At 40.5% G+C, this 24,561-nt stretch overlaps 1 protein-coding gene across 3 annotated transcripts in view; it reads right to left on the reverse strand.

The window, feature by feature from the left end:
• The window catches only part of Fyn (FYN proto-oncogene, Src family tyrosine kinase), a 206,250-nt gene that overhangs the window by 52,042 nt on the left and 129,647 nt on the right, over positions 1-24,561 (reverse strand). For all 3 annotated transcript variants that reach the window (XM_048353931.1, XM_048353929.1, XM_048353930.1), the window contains one exon: positions 1,014-1,271. In XM_048353931.1, the coding sequence (XP_048209888.1) occupies positions 1,014-1,260 (247 nt within the window). In that variant the 5' untranslated portion in view covers positions 1,261-1,271. The remainder of the gene's footprint in view (positions 1-1,013; positions 1,272-24,561) is intronic.

The following is a 24,561-nucleotide window of genomic DNA, read 5'->3' on the forward strand; positions in this document are numbered from 1 at the left end:
ACACTGAGATATATTAGATAGAGAGGGAATAGCCCTGCTTATGTTAACTCTCTGGGTAAAGCAGCTCAATGACTTCTAATATAAGACCTTAGACATCTGCTCCCAGCTAAAAGAGATGCTGCATTCTTTGAAACTTTTGTAATAAAGCAATTTGGAACAAATAATGTCAAATTATCTAGTTACCATGGTTCACATACTGGAAAAGGGCTTGGAAGCCTAAGGATGCATGAGATTACTTACAAATATATCAGAAAACATATGCCCGAGAACATATGCCAGATATTTTACAAAGTATTAGCTAAGTCAGCAAAAACACATGGCAGTGAGATAGGACCTTGTAGTATGAAAAACAAGGAAAGGGGGAGGGAGAGAGAGAAACAGAGAGAGAATGTGAGAACGAATATGGTCTTTTATGAACACATAAGACTCAATTTTAAAATATGCACAATTAAAAAAAGATAAATGGAAAAACTTGAGGGCTGAAAATCTTAGTCATGTGGAAGATATTGGCAAACTCAGAGAGAGATTGGCGATGAATGGTCAAAACATAATTTTGCCAAATAAGCCACCAACCAGGAAGGAAGTTGTAAGCAGGCTGAGGACAATGAGAGAGAAGACACCACTGAAGAAGTGGTAGAAATAGCTGGGAAATGCAACAGTATTTAGAGAATTCTAGGCCTAGTCTTGGAGGTTCTGATTAAAAAAATCTGGGATGAGGTTCTGGCTTCTGAGTTTTGAAAGAGCTGCCTTACTCACTCTGGGCTAGTTAACCAAAGTTTAGAGGCCCCTGGCTTGGTAAGTGTCATAGCTCACTAACCATGCAGACCACCAGCTTGGAGTAGGTACAGTTAGGCATGGATATCTGTACATAAGGTTCTAATGGGTCTTGATCTGGTAGAGGGTAGGTAGAAATTAACTAGTAACTTCAATGTTGACACTCTAGTCAAAGGGAGCAGAACACAAGTGTTAGTGTTTCTCTTCCTACCCTCACCTCTCCTGATAGTGGGGCTCACCTGTTCCTCCTCTTGTACGCAAGGTCCCAGTGTGAGACGAAGAGTTCACACCCCCAAAGACAGTGAGTCCTTGACCCCCGGCTGCATGGAAATTGTTGTAGTTTGGAATGGAGGTCACACCGAAGCTGGGGTAGTGCTGAGGAGTGGGGTCTGTGCCATAGCGGTACCCAGAGCTCTGGTTCAGGCTGCCATCCCTCTCTTCCGTCAGTTTTGTTGCTTCTTTATCCTTACATTGCACACAGCCCATTATCTAAATTCCTGCAGGAAACAAAAATGAGGCATGTGATTTTGGATGCTCCACAGTTGCTAGGTTGCTTTGTCACTAAAGAGAAATACGTTCTCAAACTATTTCAGGCTGATGGGAACATGAAGAAAGGAGGGACAAGGGCTGATTATAGGAGGAATCTCAACTCTCTTGGCTTATCATCACATTTGTTCTGCATATGCTCTGGATGATGGCAGCATCACAGAGAACAATGCTCACCACGAAGCAGTTTTCCTCCAATAAGGCCTGCACCCCTTAAAATTTGGGCACGTGTACGTGCCCAAAACTGCTCCCAAATGCCACACACTTGCCAATGATACTTACTATGCTATTACTATACTTCTACTAATACTTACTATTCTCTTTGGTCATGCCCCAAAATAATATAGATGCTATAAACTGAATCTATAAATAGTAGAATAAAAACTTTCATCATGATAGAGAAAAATCTATAGAGGGAGGGTTGTAAATGCCAGAAGATAGCAACTAAACAACTCCCCATCTTCATGCACAAAATGATGGCAAGTATCAAAAGTAAGAAATAGTTATTTAATGGAAAATGGTCTGAGTATATTTGCAGGTTATCATGACAGCTTATAGGAACAAAATAATTTAAAGTAGCTAATCAACTTTTCAAATTTTTGTTGGCCTTTGATATCCTTCAAAAATCATTTAAAAACATTTCCTGTTTTCTAGAGTTAGTGGCGGATTAAAAACTTGAGTCACTGTCATCATACACTTCTCAAACCTATTTTTTTTAACTCCTCATGTCAGTAAGCCTCCAAAAGACTCATTTGCTCAAGGCTGCATGCTGACAGGCATCCTTATGTGCTCTTTTCTCTTCTTCTCTCACACACTTACTACCTCATGCCCAACTTTACAGATCTTCAAAGATTCCATTTCTTCCCTACTCAACTTCAGGCTTTGGCACATAGCCTTGAACACTTTCTCCCTATTCTTTTAAACATATTATTATTTTTAAATAGTTGTACAAAGTAATTGCCATTCCACAAGGTAGTTTATGAATATGATGCATCTTATTAGTGTCACCCCTTTCGCCATTCTCCCCAGCCCTCTCAATCCCAACCCTTCCCTCAATTTTAATTTTGTAAGATATGCATTAATTTTTATCACTGCCCTTATAAGCCCTTATAAGACACCATTTCTCCTGCAAAGCCTTCCTAGATCCCAGCCCTCTCCAGGAGGTGATAGTGCATTTTCTAAAGGTTCCCATGGCATATTCATTTCTCTCTTAAGCTTTTTTTTGGTGTCGTTCCTAGGGCTCGAACTCAGCGTCTGGGCACTGTCTTGAGCTTTCTTGTTTAAGATTAGTGCTCTACCACTTGAGCCACAGCTCCACTTTCTCATTTCTCTTTTCATGGCACCGATTGTGCTGTATTACAATATGGTTTTTCCACTTGTCCCATTACCCACTGTCCATTTTCCTCACAGCTGTATGAACAACTGAATGAGATATGACTCAGTGGCCTATCATCTCCTTCTCTCTGTCCCAAAGCCAACCCTTCTCCCAGTGACTTCTATCAGCAGTATGCTCTGCATGTTCAAGTCCACTGTCATGTATGTGAGAAGTGAGTAAGAATCAGAAGTTCAAAGTAAGGTGGTTAAATGGCCTCAAGTTGAACTGCGAGCTGACAGTGACAGAGGGGGTAGGTAGAACTTGCAGTGGATGTAACTGACAAAACTCTGAAGAGCAGTCCATTTGGGACCAGAGTCAAATGTGAAACACATGACATCATGTATAATAACACATATTCATTAGGGAAGGCATAGCTAGCACAGAACAGGAAGAAACAGTGAAGAACACAGTGAAAGGGAATGAAGACACCAGTTTTCATATTCTATCTTGCAAATCATTATGGGAACTGCAATATGGGATAGCAAGACTCCCAGTGGCACTGGCTGAGCACTGCTGCTTAGCTGCACCAGGATGCAGAAGCAGGATCCAATGCTCTACAGCCCTTTCACACTGCATAAGTCAATTGACTTGAATGTCAGTTCTTGAGAATGGGAATGTTTGCAAATTTGCTTATTGCTCAAGCTGAGAACACCAAATCTGGAACACAGTTCCTTGTAAATCATTTGAGATTAACTTACAGTATACTGTGTCCAACATACTTTTTAACTGATGGTAAGTGAATAATTTTAACAAGTTTCCAACAGAAAATGCAAAATATCTCCAAGCATGATTTACTGATAGCATTTCATCATTTGTTGTCATTGTTGCTTCATGAGACTGATAGATACCTTGCTCATTTTATATGATTCTTTTTTTTTCAAATTTTTATTATCAAACTGATGTACAGAGAGGTTACAGTTTCATACGTTAGGCATTGGCTACATTTCTTGTACTGTTTTTTACCTTGTCCTTCATACCCTCCTCCCCCTCCCCCTTACCCTTTCCCCCCCTGAGGTGTTCAGTTCACTTACACCAAACAGTTTTGCAAGTATTGCTTTTGTAGTTGTTTGTCTTTTTTTACTCTTTGTCTCTCAATTTTGGTATTCCCTTTCAACTTCCTAGTTCCAATACCAGTATACACGGTTTCCAATATACTCAGATAAGATTACAGAGATAGTGTAGGTGCAACCACAGGAAGGTGATACAAGAACATCATCAATAATAGAAGCTACAGATACACATGGGACATTGAAAGTAGTTACGACTGTGATATAACAATTGTCTCCACAACATGGAGTTCACTTCACTTAGCATCATCTTAGGTGTTCATAAAGGTATAGCTATTGGGCCTTGTGATGCTCTGCTATGACTTGCCTAAACCTGTACTAATTATTCCCAATAAGGGAGACCATAGAGTCCATGTTTCTTTGGGTCTGGCTCACTTCACTTAGTATACTTTTTTCCAAGTCCTTCCATTTCCTTACAAATGGGACAATGTCATTCTTTCTGATAGAGGCATAAAATTCCATTGTGTATATGTACCACATTTTCCTGATCCATTCGTCTACTGAGGGACATCTGGGTTGGTTCCAGATTCTAGCTATGACAAATTGTGCTGCGATGAACATTGTTGTGCTGGTGGCATTACTGTGATTTTGTTCATTTTATATGATTCTTTCATAGTGGAAAGCTGCTCTGAGCTTCTACCAAGGCCAGACAGAAAATACTTCTAATCTCAACTGTTTTATTTTTTTAAATTGTTTTTAGGGATGTCTGACTTACTGTAAGAATGAAAGAATTAACATTTATGACAACAGTTCTCAACTAGGGCTAACTTGGTTACTATCTTCCAACCCAGGAACCCAGCAGGTAATGTTTGGAGATTTTTTTTTGGTTGTCACAAGTCAGGGTGGGGTAGAGGAGTATGCTCTACCATGGACTTTGCTAAATATTCTACAATGCACATTACTTCCTTATCCTCGCCCAAACAAATGATTATCTGACCCCAAATATTAACAATGCCAATGTTTAAAAATATCTTGATTTCCACAGTGGAAAGAATTTGTAACTGTATATCTGAAACAGTCTAACAGCTATTTTCAGTACATGTGTGTAATTAACATGCAATTTAGAATGCTTTCCTTGGGCAAAAAGGTGTACTAAGAAGAAGAAAGAAGTTTGGAAAAAAAAATCACACAAAGTGCTGATTCCTCTCTAGAAATGTGTTCTCTGTGAACAGAGAAACAGAATCTAAAGACCAATAAGAACTTTTAATTGTATGATACTGTAACCTCTCTGTACATCAGTTTGATAATAAAAATTTGAGAAAAAAAAAAGAACTTTTAATTATTCATCTTTTACCTCCTCCTCCTCCTCCTTCTTTTTTTTTTTTGGGTGGGGGGTCAGTCCTGGGGCTTGAACTCAGGGTCTAGGCACTGTCTCTGAGCTTCTTTTGCTCAAGGCTAGCTCTCTACCACTTGAGCCACAGTGCCGCTTCTGTTTTTTTCTATTTATGTGGTATTGAGGACTTCAATGCATGCTAGGCAAGCACTTTACCACTAAGCCACATTTCCAGCCTAACACACACACACACACACACACACACACACACACACACAATCTTTTTAATTCCAACAAAACAAACTTTACATCAGAATCCTTCAAGAAGATAGAAACCCCACATCTAACCAAACTAAAAAAGACAATCCTGGATAGGAAAGAAAAGATAACAAATAATATTTTGTTATTGTTTCACAGCTACATCCTGAATGCCCAAATAGCGCTGGGCACATGGCAGGACTCACAAATTTTTGCCTTGTGAATACATAAGTAAGCAGTCAAAATCATTTTGGAGAAAATAATCCTGTTTATAAAAGGAATAGCATTTCATGTATATGAAATTCTGAATTAAGTAATATTTCAAAAAGCTTGCTTATTCTCTTTATCAATACATATGAAGAAACAGAAATATGCCAGAAAGGGCAGGCTCAAGCCATTAAAAGTTATTCACAATGAAAATATTTGTACAAGAATGTGTGGTGTTCTTACTTCCACTTGGGCCAGGCAGACTAACCATTTTTCTGAGTCAAAATATGCCATATGAGTTGTGCTCAGTGTCACTGGGACCCTTCCACGAGAGGCATTCAAGCTAAAATGAAAACATCCTCATTCCACATAGTATATAACACAGAATGCACTAACACACTTTCACTAGATCTGTGGGTCACTGGGAAACTGAACAATGTCATTCTGAAAGTGGGATTCTAGAGATGCTCTGATTGGTAAAAGCATCATACCATTAACTCATGTCTACAGTCCTGCATACACTGTCATGTTCGGAAATAACTAGGCAAGAAATCTGTGCCAATGATCAAGGTATTTGTGAAGCTGTAATCCTATTCTTGAGTCCTTTTTGTCAAGTGAGGGGCCTTATTTCTATTATCAAATAAAACTCAACTTAAGTAAAATTTCCCTAATCCTGCGGATCTTTTCAAATATGCCAACAGCATAGGGGAAGAGTTACCCTACAGAATTCAAGGATCATCATACCCTATTCTCATGAGAATGGCAAACATGATCAAGTGACTACAGAACTTTATGTTGCTATGATGTGTCCTCAAATCTTTCACAGAGCTCTCTAGTGATTGACTGAGGCTGATCTAGCAGACTAAGTTTTCTGGCTACCGCAGGCAAGAGGCTGCCTGACCAAGGTGCATCTGGTTGGAAACATACTTCCTCCAACTTGTCTTCTCGATACACATTATACAAAGACAATGGTCTTATTTCCTCATATACCAATCCAACACACAAGTTCCAGTGCTATGGGACTTGTGAGAAGATTTTTTTTTCAAATTTTTATTATCAAACTTATGTACAGAGAGGTTACAGTTTCATACGTTAGGCATTGGATACATTTCTTGTACTGTTTGTTACCTTGTGAGAAGATTTTAATTGTGTGCAAAAATTGTTGCAATATGACAAAAAGGTCACTGGCAGTATTCTTTCTTTCTTTCTTTTGATATAGCTTCTAAGCTATACTTGTAGGTAGAAGAGGGGTGGAGAGGAGGAAAGGTGAAACTAACAATAATTTAACTGTAATTTTGGCAGGGTAAGGGTTTTTGCTTAGGAACCAACTTAAATGTGTGGAGAAGTGACAGCCCCCAGGCATAACTCTCCATACCTGTTCCTGATAGCCCAGGGGACAGTTCATGCCTCAGAGAATGACAGGTGAGGCCATATCTACTGACACTGAGTTGGCTCACTTCCTGTCATTCACTATCCTTTCACTTCTGGTTTTTCCTTTACCTAGGCAATTATCACAATGGAAATACGAGAACAAGGAAGAGAACTGGACTTAGAAGCCAAACAAAAGGGACTGACGTGAGCATAGATGAAAAGATTTAAAGCTGAACTACTGATCAACTACAGTTTAATACGCCTTTCCAGGAGCTAGGCAAAAACTTGCAGAAGTTCTTGAGCAAACATCCTTTTCACTAAACAGCAGTGGCATGAGGAAAAAGGATAAGATGTGATAGAGGCCCATTAGAAATTAGCTGGTTCAGTATAGAAGATTCATTTAAGGGGCTTTTTAACCTTGTAAAATGGGAAATATTCATAAGAATGGACCTGATGTACAATTGTAATTGTTACATTATCAGTGGAGAAAGGGAATCTCTTGGGAATGAAGGGAATCCTTTCCCAGCTTGCCACCATGTAACAACTGACATTCAGAGATAGCTGCATGCCATGCTAGTAACAATGGGAGTTGGGCCACAGAATCTCCTACCTGAATTTCCAGATGTCTTAGTATCTTTAAAATTCTTTACAGTGGGGCTTTCTTCCTTTGCATGAGTCAGGATCAACTGGTCCTGATAGTCCAAGGGTGAGTGTAGGTAGTGCTTCCTTGTAGGGACAGCCTGAGGGGCAGTGGAAGGTGAGAAGACTGAAGAGAAAGCAGAATTGTGCTGACCACTCTTGAAAACACAAGCACTCCCCAAGATTGTGAGGCAAAGATAAAGGCCCAGCTGGGCTGACACCATGGAGATATAATAACCTGGGGGTAGAACCACATGTAACACTGTTGTTGGGTCCATCCAGTGACCCAGCAGAGCTATGAAAAAAAAAAAAGGAGAATGCAGGGCTCTGCCCAGGTGGGAAAATGCTCTTTTTCCTGTCAGCTGCAGGGAAGGAATGGAAATGTTACCTTGTCAAGATAAGTGTTGTGGAAGGCAAAATTCTGAGCTGTAGCTCATTCTTCCTGCCTCTAGTGAAGAGATTCTGTATGTTTCCTGGGATTTGTGAATGAAAGACAGTTACTCCCATGGCTAGGCTATGTAATTTGTCACAGTTAACTTTAGGTGGGCTGATCTAGTCAGTGGAGCCCTCAAAAAGGACAGCTGTTTCTGAAGATGCAGATTCAAAGTATGAACATGAGAGGTAGACATCATTGAACACGAGAGGTGTTCTCCACTGCAGGTCTATCGAGAGAGGGGCCATCGGCCAGACAACTAGTGGTTCCCTGGATGATGAGCTAAGCTAAGAATGGAACTGAAACCCACTCAGATCTGGAAAATAGCAGGGAAGTGGGATGTAAGTCAAGGAACTGAGTTTGGTTAAGAACCTGAATGAACCCGGAAATAAATTCTTACCTAGTCAAACTTCCAGATGTAAACACAATCACTGATATTGATTTTGCCTTGCCTGGACTCATAGTCCACAGAAGTGTGAGCTAATAAACTGATATTGTTTTAAGCTGCTAAGTTTGTAGTACTTTGTCACAAAGTAGTGAAAAACTAGTATATTTTTAGGTGGCATGAGACCAGTAAATTCTTATAACAACTCTAAATTGTTATGAGGTTAGAGAAATTTTCCTATTTTTCCTGCATTTAAAAGGGAGCAAGAGAGATGTGAGGCAGCACACAAAACCTCTTTACCAGAGTTGCCTCCTGCACCACAGAACATAAACTAGTTTATGCAAGAATGTGTGTAAAATCTATAGGGAAGGATCTTCCGGTTCCACAGAACCCACTTTCATATTCATGACTAACGGAGGCCCTGATTTCAAGAGTGAGGGCTCAGCATCCCATGCATGTTCCACCCCATAACTGATAGAGTCTGTGCAGGTGCTGGGACCATGGAAGATATGGCATGTTACCTTTCCCTTATGGTTTGGCATATTAATAAACATTTGTGCCAACAACATTAAAACAGCCATCACTTTACTGATCTTTCCTAGTTATGGCAAAGATATTTATATACACCATGAGAGTGGTGAGCCAGGCTTTCCCTGCTATACAAGTGATCTTTCCAATTGCATTTAAAATATGATTTGCTTTGCAGACAAAATATACTGGAATGTAGCTACTACATAGATGGAGAAACTCCTATAATGCTCCCACCAAACATAAGTCATAAAATGCTCCTGTGAGGTGAGGAGACAGATGAGACTACACATAATGCCGACACTAGCCACACAGTAATGGGAAAACAGAGCCTATTTAAGAATGATTCAATAATAAGAGGTGGAGTTGAACCCATTTGATCATTATGCATGACTTTGCAAAGGCCCTCTTGAGCATAAGAATACATCTTGCCCTTTATCATACAGTCAGGGGGACAGAGGCTTCATAAATCACCAACAAAACACCAAAATATTTAAGAAAAATGCACGTTTCTGGTATTAATATTTTGTGAGTCCCTATCTCTGGCTTTTCTTGTTCAAATGGTCCCCTGGCTGAGCAGCAGCAGCTCTTTCCCCACCCACACAGCTTTCTACTCTCCAGTATGTGGAGAGTGGAAAGTACTTAATACAAGAGAGTAGGAAGCATTAAACCCCAATAGTGAATGTTAACCCTGCAGTCAGCTAACTGAGCCCTGGAACAGGTCCCAAACCTAAACAGCCAAACGAAGTTTTAACATTAAACCATGGAAAGACTCCAAAGGAAGGCAAGGGCATTTTCTTCCTGTGTTCATTTTGCTTTAGATATCAGGGTTAAATGTCAAATGATGACCAGGATGATATGTTTTAATCCTATCCATGAAAAAGGTTTTGGGGGAATGGGGCATAGACTGTGACAACTTTTCAGTTTCTATCTTTCCTCCATCTCAACCCTTTCAGACCACATATAATGCCACTGTGATAAACATTTTTAAATTTTATTTTATTTTGTGATATATTTCAGCAACTATAAAATCTGTTCTTTTCTAGGGCACATTCCACTGGATTTTAGGATATGTACAAAGAAAAACAACATCATTATTTAATTCCAGAACATTTTTGTTATCTCCAGAAAGGAATTTGTGTCTATTAAGCAATCACTTCCTCATTCTCTTGTCTCCCTAGCCTCTGATGAGGCTAATCTACCTATTATGGATATTTCATATAAATGGAAACATATAATATATAGCCTTTTATGACTACTGTTATTCGCTTGGGATAAAGGTTCATTCATTCATACAGCAGAATAATTAGTGTATCATTCTTTTTTATGATTGAAAACATTCCATTGTATGGCAATATAACATGGTGCTTACACATTGATCAGTTGGTGGACATTTGGGTCGTTTCTACTTCTTGGCTATTATGAATATTTCTGTTATGAACATTCATGTAGAAATTTTTGTGTGAGCATATAGTTTCAAATTTCTTGGGCTAATTTCTTAATATATGAGAGATTTGTATAGGTAAGAAAAGCCTTAATATTAGGTAACGGGAAAACACAAATAATAAAACAAAAAAATGTGACATTTATGGGAAAATATTGCTTTCAGTAGTAATCAGAGAAACACAGTTTAGATTGAGATTCTTATCTTTCTGAATACACACACACACACACACTCACACACACACATACAGAGTCCATGTAATAGTGATGAAGGTACCCTGAAATAACTTTTACAACTGGAGAATGAAGACTGAGATTAGTGTAGAGCTTTTTGGTTAACCAACTTGATAATATAAAAAGTCTTAAGATGGTTGTTTTTGACCTGTGAAATCTGTGCTGAAGAAGTACCTTTACAAAAATGACACATGAAGATTTATTGTTTGACAAATTAGAAAAGCTGCTATTTGTTTAAATAAAGCATAAGGTAAACCTATGTGAGAAGTGAAACAAATTAAAATTTACATTTATAGGAATCAGTGATATAGGAAAATGTTCATGTTATACTAAGGAGAACTGCATGATTGCAACCATATTAACAAATACCCAGGAAACTCTTCATGGGAGACTGTTCTTTGTTCTGTTTTCTAAAAACCTATTTCTTATTCTCAATAATGACAAAGTAATGTTTTTATAATGAGAATACATAGTGTTTATTTTTTCATAAAAATCTTTTAGAGTTGGAGAATGTGTCTAAATAAATTCCAATAAATAAATAAAAAGGAAATCTTTCTTCACTCAGTCCCCAATTGAACTTGCATGTAAGTTAAAACAACCATACACTGAGGATGTATACCACATGAACTGAAAACTTAACAGAGAAAGGGAGTATGGTGGATTCCAAAGCCTGTTAAAAGGCAACTTCCAGCTGGGTGCCAATGGTTCAAGCCTGTAATCCTAGCTATTCAGGAGGCTGAGATCTGAGGATTACAGTTCAAAATCAGCCCTGGCAGGAAAGTCTATGAACCTCTTATCTCTAATTAACTAAAAACCTGGAAGTGGAGCTGTGGCTCAAGCAGTAGAGTACTAGTTCTGAGTGATAAGGCTAGGGGACAGTGTCAAGGCCCCGAGTTTAAACCCTAAGTACTGCGTGCACAAGTGCCCCTGCATCGCCCCCCCCCAAAAAAAAGAAAAGACACAACTTCATTTTTTGGAAGGTGTAAACAAAAGACAATACACTTCTAAGAATGTTTTATAAACCTCTGTGCTGAGAAGTGATCAGAGCAAGGAGAGGTGGTAGGTCTACATGGATGAACAGCTGAAGAAATTTAATTAAGGATATAAATAAACCAAAGATACATACAACCAATCAGAGGACATGTGTGGAATCTTGAATTAACAGAATCTTCTTTTTTCTTTTTGCCACCAATGTCATAGAGCACTTCTACATCTTCCCTTTTCACTGGTCATTTATTTGTTTGTAGAGTCAGAGCACAGCCAAAATCTATAGCCCTGAGAATATGGCTGTGAGGCACATTGCTTTTGAACTGGATAGTGGGTTTTGAGAAACTTCAGGCCTCAAATCCTAGGTATTTAGGGGAAGCCACCAAACCCTGGATGACAGACATCTCACAAGTGAGTCATGAGACCTATGTAGGGTCTTCTCTCCTGGTAAAGTGCTGAGCTCCATGTACCAACCCAGACCTTGGAAGGAGTGGAGGAGGGACAAGAGCACTTGTCCTTTGGACACTAGTTGGTTGTAGAGGCAGAGGCCCATCCCTGTGCTTGTAGCCTTAGCCCCTCCCTGCTCTGACGTTCAGCTTGGGGTTTTGAAGCTCGGACTTTGACTAACTGTCCTTTGAACTTGGGGCAATCCGTTAAGGCACAAAATAGTTAAGCAAGACTAGTTTATGACCCTTGAAAAATTTCAGAAATACAAAAGATCTAACTAAGATGTTTTTTCCTATGGCTGATATTCAGTCAAACATTTTTCCACCCTCTGTGTTTTATTGAAAACAACCATAGGAAAACACAAACAACACAAAATGTGGTTTCTCTTCAAGAAGCAACAGAGAAGAACAGTAAAGCCAGTGTCACATCCAGGACACAATGGCAGAGTCTGGCTTGCTGGGCGATGCCTGTTTCAGGAACAGTTGTGACAGAACTGGCTGGGGACCAGGGGTCAGGGTGTCATCTGGCATGGGCACAAGCATACACATTAGCACAAAGCGGCTGTCTGAACAGGCATCATCTATGCCCCCTCCCTGAGAACACAGAAAATGAAAGTCCGAGAGGTCCCTCTCAGGCTGAACAAAACCAGCTCCATGAATCTTTCTAGTTTCCATAGATGTTCCTTGCCAGATGATTTTGCAAATCTGGCCTTATCCTTTCAAAACGCAGTGAATTTACCCCTTTCTTTAATTCACCATTTCCAGTCAAGATCAATTGTATCAAAGAAAGAAAATGGACAATGAATAAGAAAATGTGCCTCCTTCTCCTCCCCCTCCTTCTCTTCTTCTCCTTGCCACCAAGGTCATAGAACAGTTCTACATCTTCCCTTTTCACTGGTCACTTATTGGGTTATAGAGTCAGAGCACAAACAACACCTATAGCTTGAGAATTTGGCCATGAGGCTTTCCACTGTTTTTGAACTAAGATTGGCATCTCCTCTTTAAAGAATCACATGGAGCCCAATCTCTCTGCCTCTGAGTCTTTGTGTTGGCTCCTTATTAAAGCTGCAAGAAATCAGCAACACTAGCAGAGATAACTTTTATAGGCCTCGTAGTGATTTAGATTTCAATGCTCCTCTGCAGCTGTTTTGGTGTGAATGCTGATAAATCAGGCAGTCAGAAAACATACTCCTCTGCCACCATAACCCCTACTGGGATCCAAGAGCCAATAAGAGCAGTGAAGAACAAGAGAGAAGGAAGTGAGGTACACCCCAGACAGCCTCCTCCCAGCACAGGCCGACAACCTTGATTTTTGAGTTTGGTATTTTCCTTAGTGAAGTTTTATAGGGGTATGCCTGCATGGTTGCCAAGCTGATTATCACAAAGACAGAGAGGATATTAACAGAGGGTGATAAATATGAGGAGGAGAACATGGAGCCATCTGAGGGCAGTGCATACTGCTTTCTTTCTCCAGCAGCATGTAACAGCCAGCATTTAGGATGACAAACTGGAAACTCTGACTACAGTACTTGTTAATGGACATAGTTTAAAAATCTGTTAGAAATCCAGTCCATTCCTATTCTGTTTTTAAATTAAATCCAAAAAAGGGAACTAAAGGCTATGTGTCATCAGCACATATTTATAAATACTACTACTCATAAAATGTATGGTAAAACAATTAGATGGTGACTTTTCATTTGGCATGTGATTTTTTGAGTGTTGTCATGAAGAGCACTTAAATGTGAAGTTATCTCCTTACATACAGCACAGCAGTTTTATCTGTGTTGTTAGTCTAAGAGCTTGTAGCATTCTAGTACCAATTAGGGCTGTGCGGGGCTTGAAAGAACACAGATTTGACAATCACGAACACCAACTCTGCATCACTGAAAATGAGTTGTGAAAAATGCAGGTGAGGGATATTTGTCCCACCAAATCCACCAGTTGTTCCCCAGTCTGCAGTAAAAGTTTTACCTAGGTCTACAACTATGCAGCCAAACGCTGCACTTTCAGACTCTTGCAGCTCCGTGTGGCCTTGTCACCTCATCTGGCTAACGGGCAGTGAGTGAGTGGATGTGATAAATCCAACTCCTGCATACTTAAAATAGGATTAGGTACCTTCAATTTTCCTTTTTGTAGGCTGGAAACCGCAGGTTGTACTGGTGAATTGTTTCAAAAAGGCAGAGGAAAATGCTAGACAAACCTCAGGACAGAAAGAATTTGGGCCCTAAATGGTCTCATTCACCATACGTTGAACCTCATATGAGAGAAACATGCAGATCTACCTTATATGAACCATTGTATTTTAGAGTGAGTGCAGAGGGGACTTTATGTTTTACAACAGCACAAGGAGCAAGTGAATGTAACATAGGTAACATAGGTAACAAAGGGAGGGTCTGTTGGGCCAGTGTCCCTTGTCATTCTCCCAGCCTCTACTGTCCACTGACCTACTTTAACACTAACAGTTAAATCTGGATTAAGGTAAGTCAGTAGGATAATGACAAATAATAAATAATAGCAATTCCTACCATTCATTGATAATTTATTTTCAGCATGGTGCTTTCAATATGCTAGCTATTTCATTTAATTCTCAGAACAATCTTGCAAGTCTATTTCCCAACTGAACTTTGATCTCACAGAATTTAAGTATCTTGCCTGTCCACATCCTGGGGATTTGGATCTGAATCCACGTTTACAGCAATCACACCTTCTACTTACTATACTGAATTTATCTTTTGGGAGGCATGCTTTCTTCCTAGGCACTCTTTGAGATCTAGCAGAGGTTGCTTCTTAAGTCTCTAGAAAATCTTCCTGCTTTGGAGGAAAGGCCTGGAATCTGTGCCATTAGGCTAGAATAAGAATGTTGACATCTGTAAGTGTTAAAGCATGTCCCTTTAACACTTTGAGGCTTGGTTTTCTCATTAGTTTGCAATAGGCTTCAAACAAGAACTCTCTAAGATTCATGACAACACCAACATTCCTAAAGCCAAAGCTTTCTGTAGATATTTAAGCAGTAGACTGGCACAGAACATTTCTCAGTGTTCCTAAGCTAAACTTTAGGAGTCACAGGGCTCATGCAATGACCTGACCATGTGATCAAGCAGGTTTGGCAATAAATATTCAAATGCTTCTTGCCATGACCAGAGCCTTGACCATGACATACAATGTGGCTTTTAATGAGAAGAACTGAGCATTATTACTGTTTCCTACAGTTATTTAATCCCTGGTAATATACTTTAAATCGTTCTTACTTATAGTTGTCAGAAGATCCAAATATGTTCTCTCTATTCCCTTGTTGCTAAAATAAAGAACTACTTGTGTGGTGGCTCAACCAGCTTAGCCAATGGTAACAAGCTGTAGTCCTCACCAACCTCCTTCTTCATTACACAGAGAAGACGCGCCAATTCTCTCCAGCTTGGCCCTAGGGGGTTATTAGGTACAGCTGTCTTCCTTCTTAGCTGTTGGGGATGAGGAAGTAAGATAGAAAACAAAAACAAGAATAAGGAAACTTCCCTCTACCCCTAAAACAAAAACTAGGTTTCAAATTTTTTTTGGCCAGTCCTGGGGCTTGGACTCAGGGCCTGAGCACTGTCCCTGGCTTCTTCTTGCTCAAGGCTAGCACTCTGCCACTTGAGCCACAGCGCCACTTCTGGCCATTTTCTGTATATGTGGTGCTGGGGAACTGAACCCAGGGCCTTATGTATACGAGGCAAGCACTCTTGCCACTAGGCCATATCCCCAGCCCAGGTTTCAATTGTTTTATTTCCCTTGCATTTTTGTCTTTCTACAAAAACCTTTGTTTTATATCCAGTCTTACTTCTGCACTTTTTGGACAAGGATTTTGGACCACTCTCTCTGACAGGCATTGTGCAAAGGGCTATGGATATAAGGTGTAGTAAACATAGTCCCTGCCCTTGAGAGACTTATATATATTTAAGATAGAATAAATCAATGACTCAGGTTGAGGAGGGTAGACAGAGGTAGTTTATTCAGGTCAGTGATTAGGAAGGTAACTTAACATCAGTTAAAACAAAGAAGAATGGGCACTCCAAGCAATCTGAGGGCAAATGGTATGATGCTTTATGACCATATTTATGGAACACTCAACCATGTGCCAGATATACTGTGAAGCTCTGGTCACTAAGGGTTAAGAAGGTAGGTTTCTGCTCAAAGGGATCTTATAGGTCAATTGAATTGAAATAGGCAGTTGTGAAAGTAGATAGAAATGAAGCTTAGGAAGCAGGCAGAAACCAGATCATAAATGATTGCATCTGAATCCTTTATGCTGATTGTTCACTACGATGCCTGTAGTTTTGCTCTATTGTGCAATATGCAAATTATCTCTTGTGATGTGGATGTTATTATTTTTATTCTTACCAAGGGCATTATTTTATAGATGGGGAAATGCATGTAAGGAGGTCAAGTAACTTGCCTCAGATTGAGCTGGATTTTAGCCCAGACCTTATTGAATCTAAGACTTATACTCTCAACCATGTGGTAATAAGCTAAAGCATTTGTACATTATCTACCTGGCATTTATCCAGTATTAAGGGGGAGTGAAACTGGGTCTTAATAGACATATATTGAAACTGAGACAAGAGAAGCATGGGAGAGCCAGAGAAAGGCCAAGAGTGGGAGGAGTGCATTCAGGTGGCTGGATAGAGAAGCATCTAAATAAGACATAACTTCCTAAGCTGGACGAACAACTCTATCCATGCTAGTTACCTGTCTGCATAATTCATACCTCATTATTCATCCGCAATGATAGCAAGGCAGTACCTTTTGTTGCATTTGAAAATAAATATCTGAAACCATGGGTAAGTATAGAGGTGGCTTAGTACAGGGCTGTGTAAGTTCCATTATCTGAGAGCTAGGCATGGGAGATAAAAGCTTGTTGTGAAGCTATGTAGGTGGTTGCCTAAACCCGTCAACGACTGATAACAACAGAGCTTGACATCTGAAATGCAGGACACCAGAAAGACAACAATGTCCATTAAAAGAGCATGGAACAACTAATATATAACAACTGGCTCATGTTGCAAGAGGAGCCTGTGGGAGATGCAAGGGGACCACCACCTCTCCTCCAGCTGTAGAGAGTTTGTTCTGTTAAGACAAACAGGAACATCTTTAGAATGATGCACAATTGGCAGTGACTTCTCAGTTCTTCAAGACCAATGTAACTTATTTTACAACCATGGCAGCTCTGCTCACCAAGACAGCTAGCTCAGTGCACTTAGGGGATGGAAATTCTTGCTCATCTACCAGTTGCTCATCACCAATTATCAGCTATCAGAAGAAGCACTATGCCACAGCACTAAGCAGAACTGGTTTGTTCCAGAGTACTCACCCTGAGCTTTTGTGGAGCTGCCTTCTAAGACATGTTACAATAACCTGACTGTGGCTTTGTGCTTTGCTATAGTTCTGGCTCAATACAACACAAATTCACTTAGCAAGTAACAATGGCAAATACTTGGAATAAGCCCAGGCAAAGGTTCTTTCTCCATGATTCTTTGTGGTTTTATTTTGCCAGTCCTGGGGCTTGGACTCAGGGCCGGAGCACTGTCCCTGGCTTCTTTTTGCTCAAGGCTAGCACTCTGCCACTTGAGCCACAGCCCAACTTCTGGCCATTTTCTGTATATATGGTACTGGGGAATTGAACCCAGGGCTTCATGTATACGAGGAAAGCACTCTTGCCACTAGGCCATATCCCCAGCCCCTCCATGATTCTTTTTGACCATGGTTGACCTGACATGCTGATCAGAAGTCAAGGTGGATAAAAAATGAACTTGTGTACAATCAGCTTATATGCTCTTGGTAATCCTTATCCCACTAGTTTTCACCTGGATATTTTCCCTGGATACATGCTCCTCTAGACTCTGCCATTACCTACCTATTTGGCCTGTGTTGTAGCTAGAGGAAAACTCATTGGGCACAGGTGCATCCTTGCAGGCTGCGGCCCTTGGTCACAAACAGCTATTCTGGGGAAATATAACCCAATTTCAATGCTCCTTGACACTTCTTCCCCCTTGCCATTCCTCTTCCTCAGTTACACTGACCACTGGGTGAAGTTTGGCTTGGTATAACTTCAGTCAAATCCAATCTCATCTGAGAAGTGGCTTGGAGTGTGTGGCTATCATCCTTATTTTCCATGGAAAGATCGAAAGTGCCTAAGTGTGTTCCCAGACTGGGTGCTGCTATGAAGTGCTACTCCTGCCTGTCCTTCAGTAAACACTTCCTAAAAGACGGGAGGAAGGAGAATAATGAACCTGTTTAAGGGGAGAGAAGGGAGCTTTCTGCCTCTTTGTGGAAGCTGCCTTTCCCAACTGCTTTGCCTGTCCTTGTTCAGAGAAATTGTGTGGTAGTGTTTCCCTGTCACCTCTCTCTACCATTCACTTCTGTCAACAATGGCTTTCACTCTTCCTCCCTGTCAGGGGAAGTATACAGATTGGCCAGAAGTCTGGTTATTTTACTCCCATAATCCTATTTTGAAACTAAAATATCCCCAGGGTAAAATGCTTATCAACATGATGCTACTGTTCTTTTTGGTTTAAAAATATCTTGAAGGTGTCCAAAGCTTTATAGACTCAACCAGACATCTAAAACCTGCCCTGTCACTTAGCACCAGTAATGTACTTGTAGGAAGCCAACAGCAAAGTTCATCCTGACCTCTGGCTATGTTGTTGTCTCAAGAAATGTGCAAAGATATGGCTTACTTAAAATACAACACAAGAGTCTGCTTTATGCTAACTATTCAACCTTATTTTTTCTTTACTGCCACCTGTTATTGCCAACTTCAAGGCTTTCTTCTTTTCTTGAACTTTAGTAACCCTATGCTATTCCCTGGTTCCTAAAGTGCATATAAGCTGGAAGTTAATAATAAACGGGGCTGCAGTCTTGAGCTGCAGACCTCCCGAACCCCATCTTTTGTCTCTTGTCTTATATTTTCCTTTTTCTTTAATCCTCGCCCCATCAATCAGGATTTCCTTTCGCTGCCAGCTGGCTTCGGCAAGTGGCGCCCGAACAGGGACCTGAAAACCTGGGACTACGGCAGAGGACCCCGCTGAGGTGAGGACGTCCAATCACTTGAGTAAGAGAGCCGGAGAGAGTATTGTTGGGAGTAAAATATTATGGGACAAGGTAACAGCCACACGCTATACGTGCAGGCTCTCAAAGGAATGCTTCGTGCCCGGGGAGTGAAAGTGGGGCAAGGTCAGTTAGAACGTTTCTTTCACTTCATCGAGGGAGTATGCCCCTGGTTCCTGGAAGAAGGAACCATTAACTTAGAAGTTTGGCAAAAAATAGGGAAAAGGATTCAGGGACATTATGACACAAATGGCCCTGAAAAAACCCCAGCGGACGCTTTTACTCTGTGGAATTTGGTCTGAGACTGTTTGGATACTAGACATGAACAGGTTAAATTCAATCAGTCGGTCAGAGCTGTGTTTGGTGGCCACAGGGTTGCATTGGGGTAGCATTGGTGTCTTCTCCTTCCATGTCTCAGAAACTGTCGTGGCTGCTGCAGAGAGCAGACTTGGTTGGCCTTTAGTCTGTGTGGATTTTGTGAGTAGGAAGATGGTTAAAGGCCCAAGCCTTCTAAAATCTTTTTAAAGTTGTCACCCTGCTTAAACCAGTAGGGCACCAGCCTATAAAAGCCAGAGTACTCAGAGTAAGCAACCAAGGAATACTGGGAAATTTCAAATGTTTTTAACCAGTCTGTGTAGAAATTTGCAGGCAACCCAGAAAGAGGTGTAACAATCTATCCAGGGGACTCTGAGAAATGCCACTACAGCCTTGCCCAGATCCAACCCATCTCTCCTGCCTGCCTCCATCACACATGACTAAGGAGGCCTGCTGATTTGGGATGGAAGACACAGCCACTTCAGATCCACTGAAGCTGAGACTTTTACATTGTCCTGACCCTTTGCCCTCTTGATTGTTATTCATTTGTGTTCTTTTCCACTTGCCAGTAAAGTTAAATGATATGATTTGATTTGATGGCACATGGATCTCATTCAGTCTGCTGTTCTCAAAGTGTTACGGCAGAACTCTGGCAAGCATTTGTTGCTCAATTCTCAACAAGTTCTGTAACAAGTTCTATAAGCTCTTCTCCTATTGTTCTCCTGTTGCTTTAATTAAAAATAAAAAGGGCTTTTATGGCTAAGACTCTTGTGTTGTCTTTTAAGTAAGCCATATCCTTGCACATTTCTTGAGATAACAACATAGCCAGAGGTCAGGATGAACTTTGCTGTTGGCTCCCTTTTGCTGCCGGCTGGCTCCGGCATGTACTCAGGGTGGAGACAATTTGTTTAGCTTAAATTATTAACTAAGTGCAGGGTTCTGGCAAGATGGACATATGTGGGAGACACTGGGGTATGCTGAGAAGAAATCAAGGTGATAACTTCAGATAAATACAATGGAATTTGGAATGGGTTTCAGGATACATAAAGCCTGCCAGTGCTTTCCTCCCACAGGGGAGGCTGCCTGATGCTCAAGAGCCCACTGACCCAGCAAGGCCCATACCAGGCAGATGATTATATGACATGGAGGTAGGAGAGGGATAGAAGTGATTCTTCTTTTAATGGGTTCAGTTCCACTCTATTAGTTTCATTCCTTTCTTCCTTTCTTTTTCCTTCTAATCCCCCCAGTGTCAGAAGGGTAGAATGCTATGGTTGAAGGTTTCTATTTTGGGTAGGTGGCTAAAACTATCCTGGCTTCTTCCTTGTAAAATGTGGATTACATAAAAATATGGGTTTATTACTGATTACCAATAGGAAATTAGTGGTACTTAACTATTTGTTACCTGAAACAAAGGAAAGAGCCAAAAGGACAAGACTCAAGCTAGTGCTTGGGGATTTTCTGGGTGTTAGGGTTGGTTTTCCAGTCCCAGGCACAAATGACATCAGTGATGTTTTTGCTGCCCAGGAGATGGCAAGCTGGCTATTATAGACATCCAGCCACCCCACCAAAGTAAAAAATGTGAAGTTGGAGATTATTGAAGGGGTTAACTGAGATGAAATATGGTGATTAAATTAAAAGAAAATGAAAAAGGGAGTTACTGCATTTCTGCCTGATTTACCTGATTTCAAGTCATCAAAGGATCTACTCACTTACAAAAGAAACAATGAAATTCTACAAATGCACAATTAAAAATACATTAGTTGGAATTTAGGGATAATTATCCTTAGCATAATTCTTGGATTAAAAGAATTCTTAATCTAGCCAGGCAAAGATGGCTCATGATATAACTAGTTACTCAGGAGGCTGAGATCTGAGGATCATGGCAAAAAAAAAAAAAAAAAAAGACCATGAGACTCTTACCTCCAATTAAACAACCACCGAGTAGCCAGAAGTGAAGTTGTTGTTTCAGTGGTAGAGTGTGTACTTTTAGCAAAAAACCTAAGTGACAGTGGCCAGGCCCTGAGTTCCAAGACCTAGTAATAACACACACACACACACACACACACACACACACACACACACACACACGCATCTCAGTCTAGCTGGATATGGTGGTTTATACTTATAACCCTAGTTATTCAGAAGGTAGCAATCCGGATTTCAGTTTGAAGCCAGCCCAGCCAAAAAGTTCATATAGCTGAGTGCAGTTGCGCACCTGTAATTCCAGCTATATGAGAAATATAAATAGGAGGATTATGGTCTAGGCTAACCTGGGTATAAATGTGAGACTTTGTAACTTAATCAAAATAGGGCTGGGAGCATGGCTTCCAAGTAAAGAGCTTGTCTATCAAACATGAAGTCCTTAGTTCAAACCCCAGTATCACAAAACCCCCAGTCTTAATAACATTCTCAAAAGTCCAATTATAAGGATCATTAAAATTAAGTCACTAAGAGCTCTGCTCTGATGATTGACAGTGAAGAGAAGAGCAAATGGATCTAAGAACAGATAACAGGGATTAAGTTATATTTAGCTCCACTATTACCTCAAAGTTATGAAAAGACAGTCCTGGCTTAATATGATGTTCAACCAGAAATTCAGAAGGAACAGGAACATGCAGGTTTGAGTCAGCCACAGTCAGATTCCTTATATATCACTTCTTTGGCTTCATGAGTGTCCTTGACCAAAACACCCCACAACACCACTCTCTCAGCTCAGTAGTTTTGGGAAAAGTGGCTCAAAAATATCTTCACAGACTGTTGGGTTTAATCAGTCACTAAATATTGGGCATGGGCGACCATCTCAGAACCATCCGAGCAAGGTCTCTTTGGGCCTTTTCTACCCCTGCTGAAATGAGAACAAGGTTACACACTGACCCATTGACCAGAACTAGTCTATTTAGAGGAATGTGGTTCTGCAGATTTCTGGGTTAACTGCTTCTGGAGTATGGAGTTTTTGAGGTAACGGTTCTTGCTAACCACCCTACTGACCTATGTGCTCAATGCTTTTATGTTTGCTTGAGACAGGCACTCTACAGTCAGTTATAAAAAGGAGAAAGTGACAGGAAAAACAGCTGACTCAGAATTTTCCAGAGATCTCAGAGATCTCCAGAGTGTCAGGGGCTATGTGGTTTTTGTGGCTGCTTAAGCATGATGTCCAGCCATAGGATAAAGGTCTGTGTATCCAAGGTGAGTGGTGCTATGAGAATCTAAGTCCTGTGGCTGAGAAGTGGGCAGTCATTCCTACAACACATAAAGATTCTGTCTTTCAATTATCTGCTGAAAAAAACTCTAAAATGCTCCCAATTTCTGGGTGGAGACCTAATACTGGGAGTGGCAATACAAAGAAGAAAACCAAATTACAGAACTTGGAAGGTTACTTGCAAGGGTTTTTTTCTTTTGAATTCTGCCTAATTTCTCTTTTCTGTTAACTCCTTCTGTAACTTTTTTTCCCCCTTGTCATTGTCAAGAATGGAAGAATCTAAGTAGAATGGAGAACACAGCTTGTCAGTGTAGGGATTTAGCTAGTGACAGTTGGCAAATGGCAATCCCACATAAGAGCCATGTAGACTTCCTACTTAGAACTCAAAGACCAAGAGGCAAGACCACAAACACACATACGACAGAGCCATTTATGAGGTCAGGGAAAGAACAGACAATTAAGACAGCAGCCCCCTCTCCAAATGCCTGTATGTGAAGAACATGGGTCCAAGTGCATTATCTGTTGTACATCTGTGTTTAATAATTACGTGAAGGGCTGGAGGTGTGACAAGTTTTACAAAGCCTGCCTAATACTGCTAATAATGATAATAATAATAAAAAACAATCACAACCCGAGGATGAAAGAAAATGTTAATGGAAACATATAATGTTATAGTGAACAAATTGCAAATATGTGTTCCTTCTTTTTTTTCACATCTGCCCGATATTTTACTGCATTTACTGATCAGATGCCAATTCTGAATTCTTAAAAAAACATTGTTGGAGTCTGACAGATTTTAATTTTTTGTCTCCATACAGATACACAATATACAGTGACTTTCAAATATGCAGCAAACCTGGTATAACTTGCTAGTGAAATTAGTTTTTCTGCCTAATTTATACCTCAAAGCACCTCTATGCCTTTTATGTCATATGTATTTGAACTTCCATTTTGGTAATTTTGGAATACTCATTCATTTCAACAAATCACCTACAGAGAGTATTTGAACAACATTGCATGTGCAGGCTGTTTTTCTCTTCATTCCTAGTCCTCAAACAATACAGTATAACAACTGTGGGGCTCAAGACCCCCGTCCCCCTGCTTCACCCAGGGAGATGCCTGATCCCAAATTGTGAAAGACACTCCCCCTGCCCACAGAAGGAGCAAAGTGTGTCTTTATGGACTACGCTAAGATGAGGAAAGATGCCGAACCCTCCCCCGTACCCCCTCATGTGTCTGGAGTAGACGCAGGACTTCGGGGAGCCAGTTTGGATGTTCCACCAGTCTCAAAGAATTTTAATCAGGGAGGGGTTTATATAACGGTAATGGCAGGCAGGAAGAGGAGGGACTACTGAATATTAGTGATTGGCTTAATGGGCTTGTCCATCAGGTGATGTCATGGAACTTCCTCTATGGGCGGAGACCACAGCCCCCCCAAGGACTGGGTTTCTGGGTCTCCAGTGCCATTATGACACACACGTGCTTGCCCCCCAGGGCGGGGGCTTCTCTTCAGGTTGAGGGCGGAAGGAGGTGGGACGGGCTAAAGCCAGCTGTCCCCCCTAAAAGGCACAGCCATCTCTGACAAACAACTATTTATATACCATTTCTGCTGCATAATATGTAAGTTATCTGGAAGTGTTTGAATGTATAAGGTGTTCATTCTTTTTTAGTGAAATGGTAGTGGTTAACACACAGACTAAGCCAAAGAACTCATAGAAGCCCTACTTGTTAGGTTTTTCCCAGAAAATCTATTTAAAAGAGGGAAATAGGACAGGAACAAGAACCAAGTTTTCAGAACCTATTCTACCCCAAGCATTGGTCTAGATGACCTATATTTTATATGTTTAATCTTTCTTACTACAAAAAAATCTATAAACTCAAAGAACTAAAGCAAGAAGAACAAAACAGCTAGGAAGTGGTAGAGTTATATTTTAAATCCACAATTTTATTTGCTACCATGTGTATTCTCTAACATTCAAAATGAAAACCATTACTGGTGGA

Source organism: Perognathus longimembris, chromosome 9, assembly GCF_023159225.1.
Source record: "Perognathus longimembris pacificus isolate PPM17 chromosome 9, ASM2315922v1, whole genome shotgun sequence".
Taxonomy (NCBI): Eukaryota; Metazoa; Chordata; class Mammalia; order Rodentia; family Heteromyidae; genus Perognathus; species Perognathus longimembris.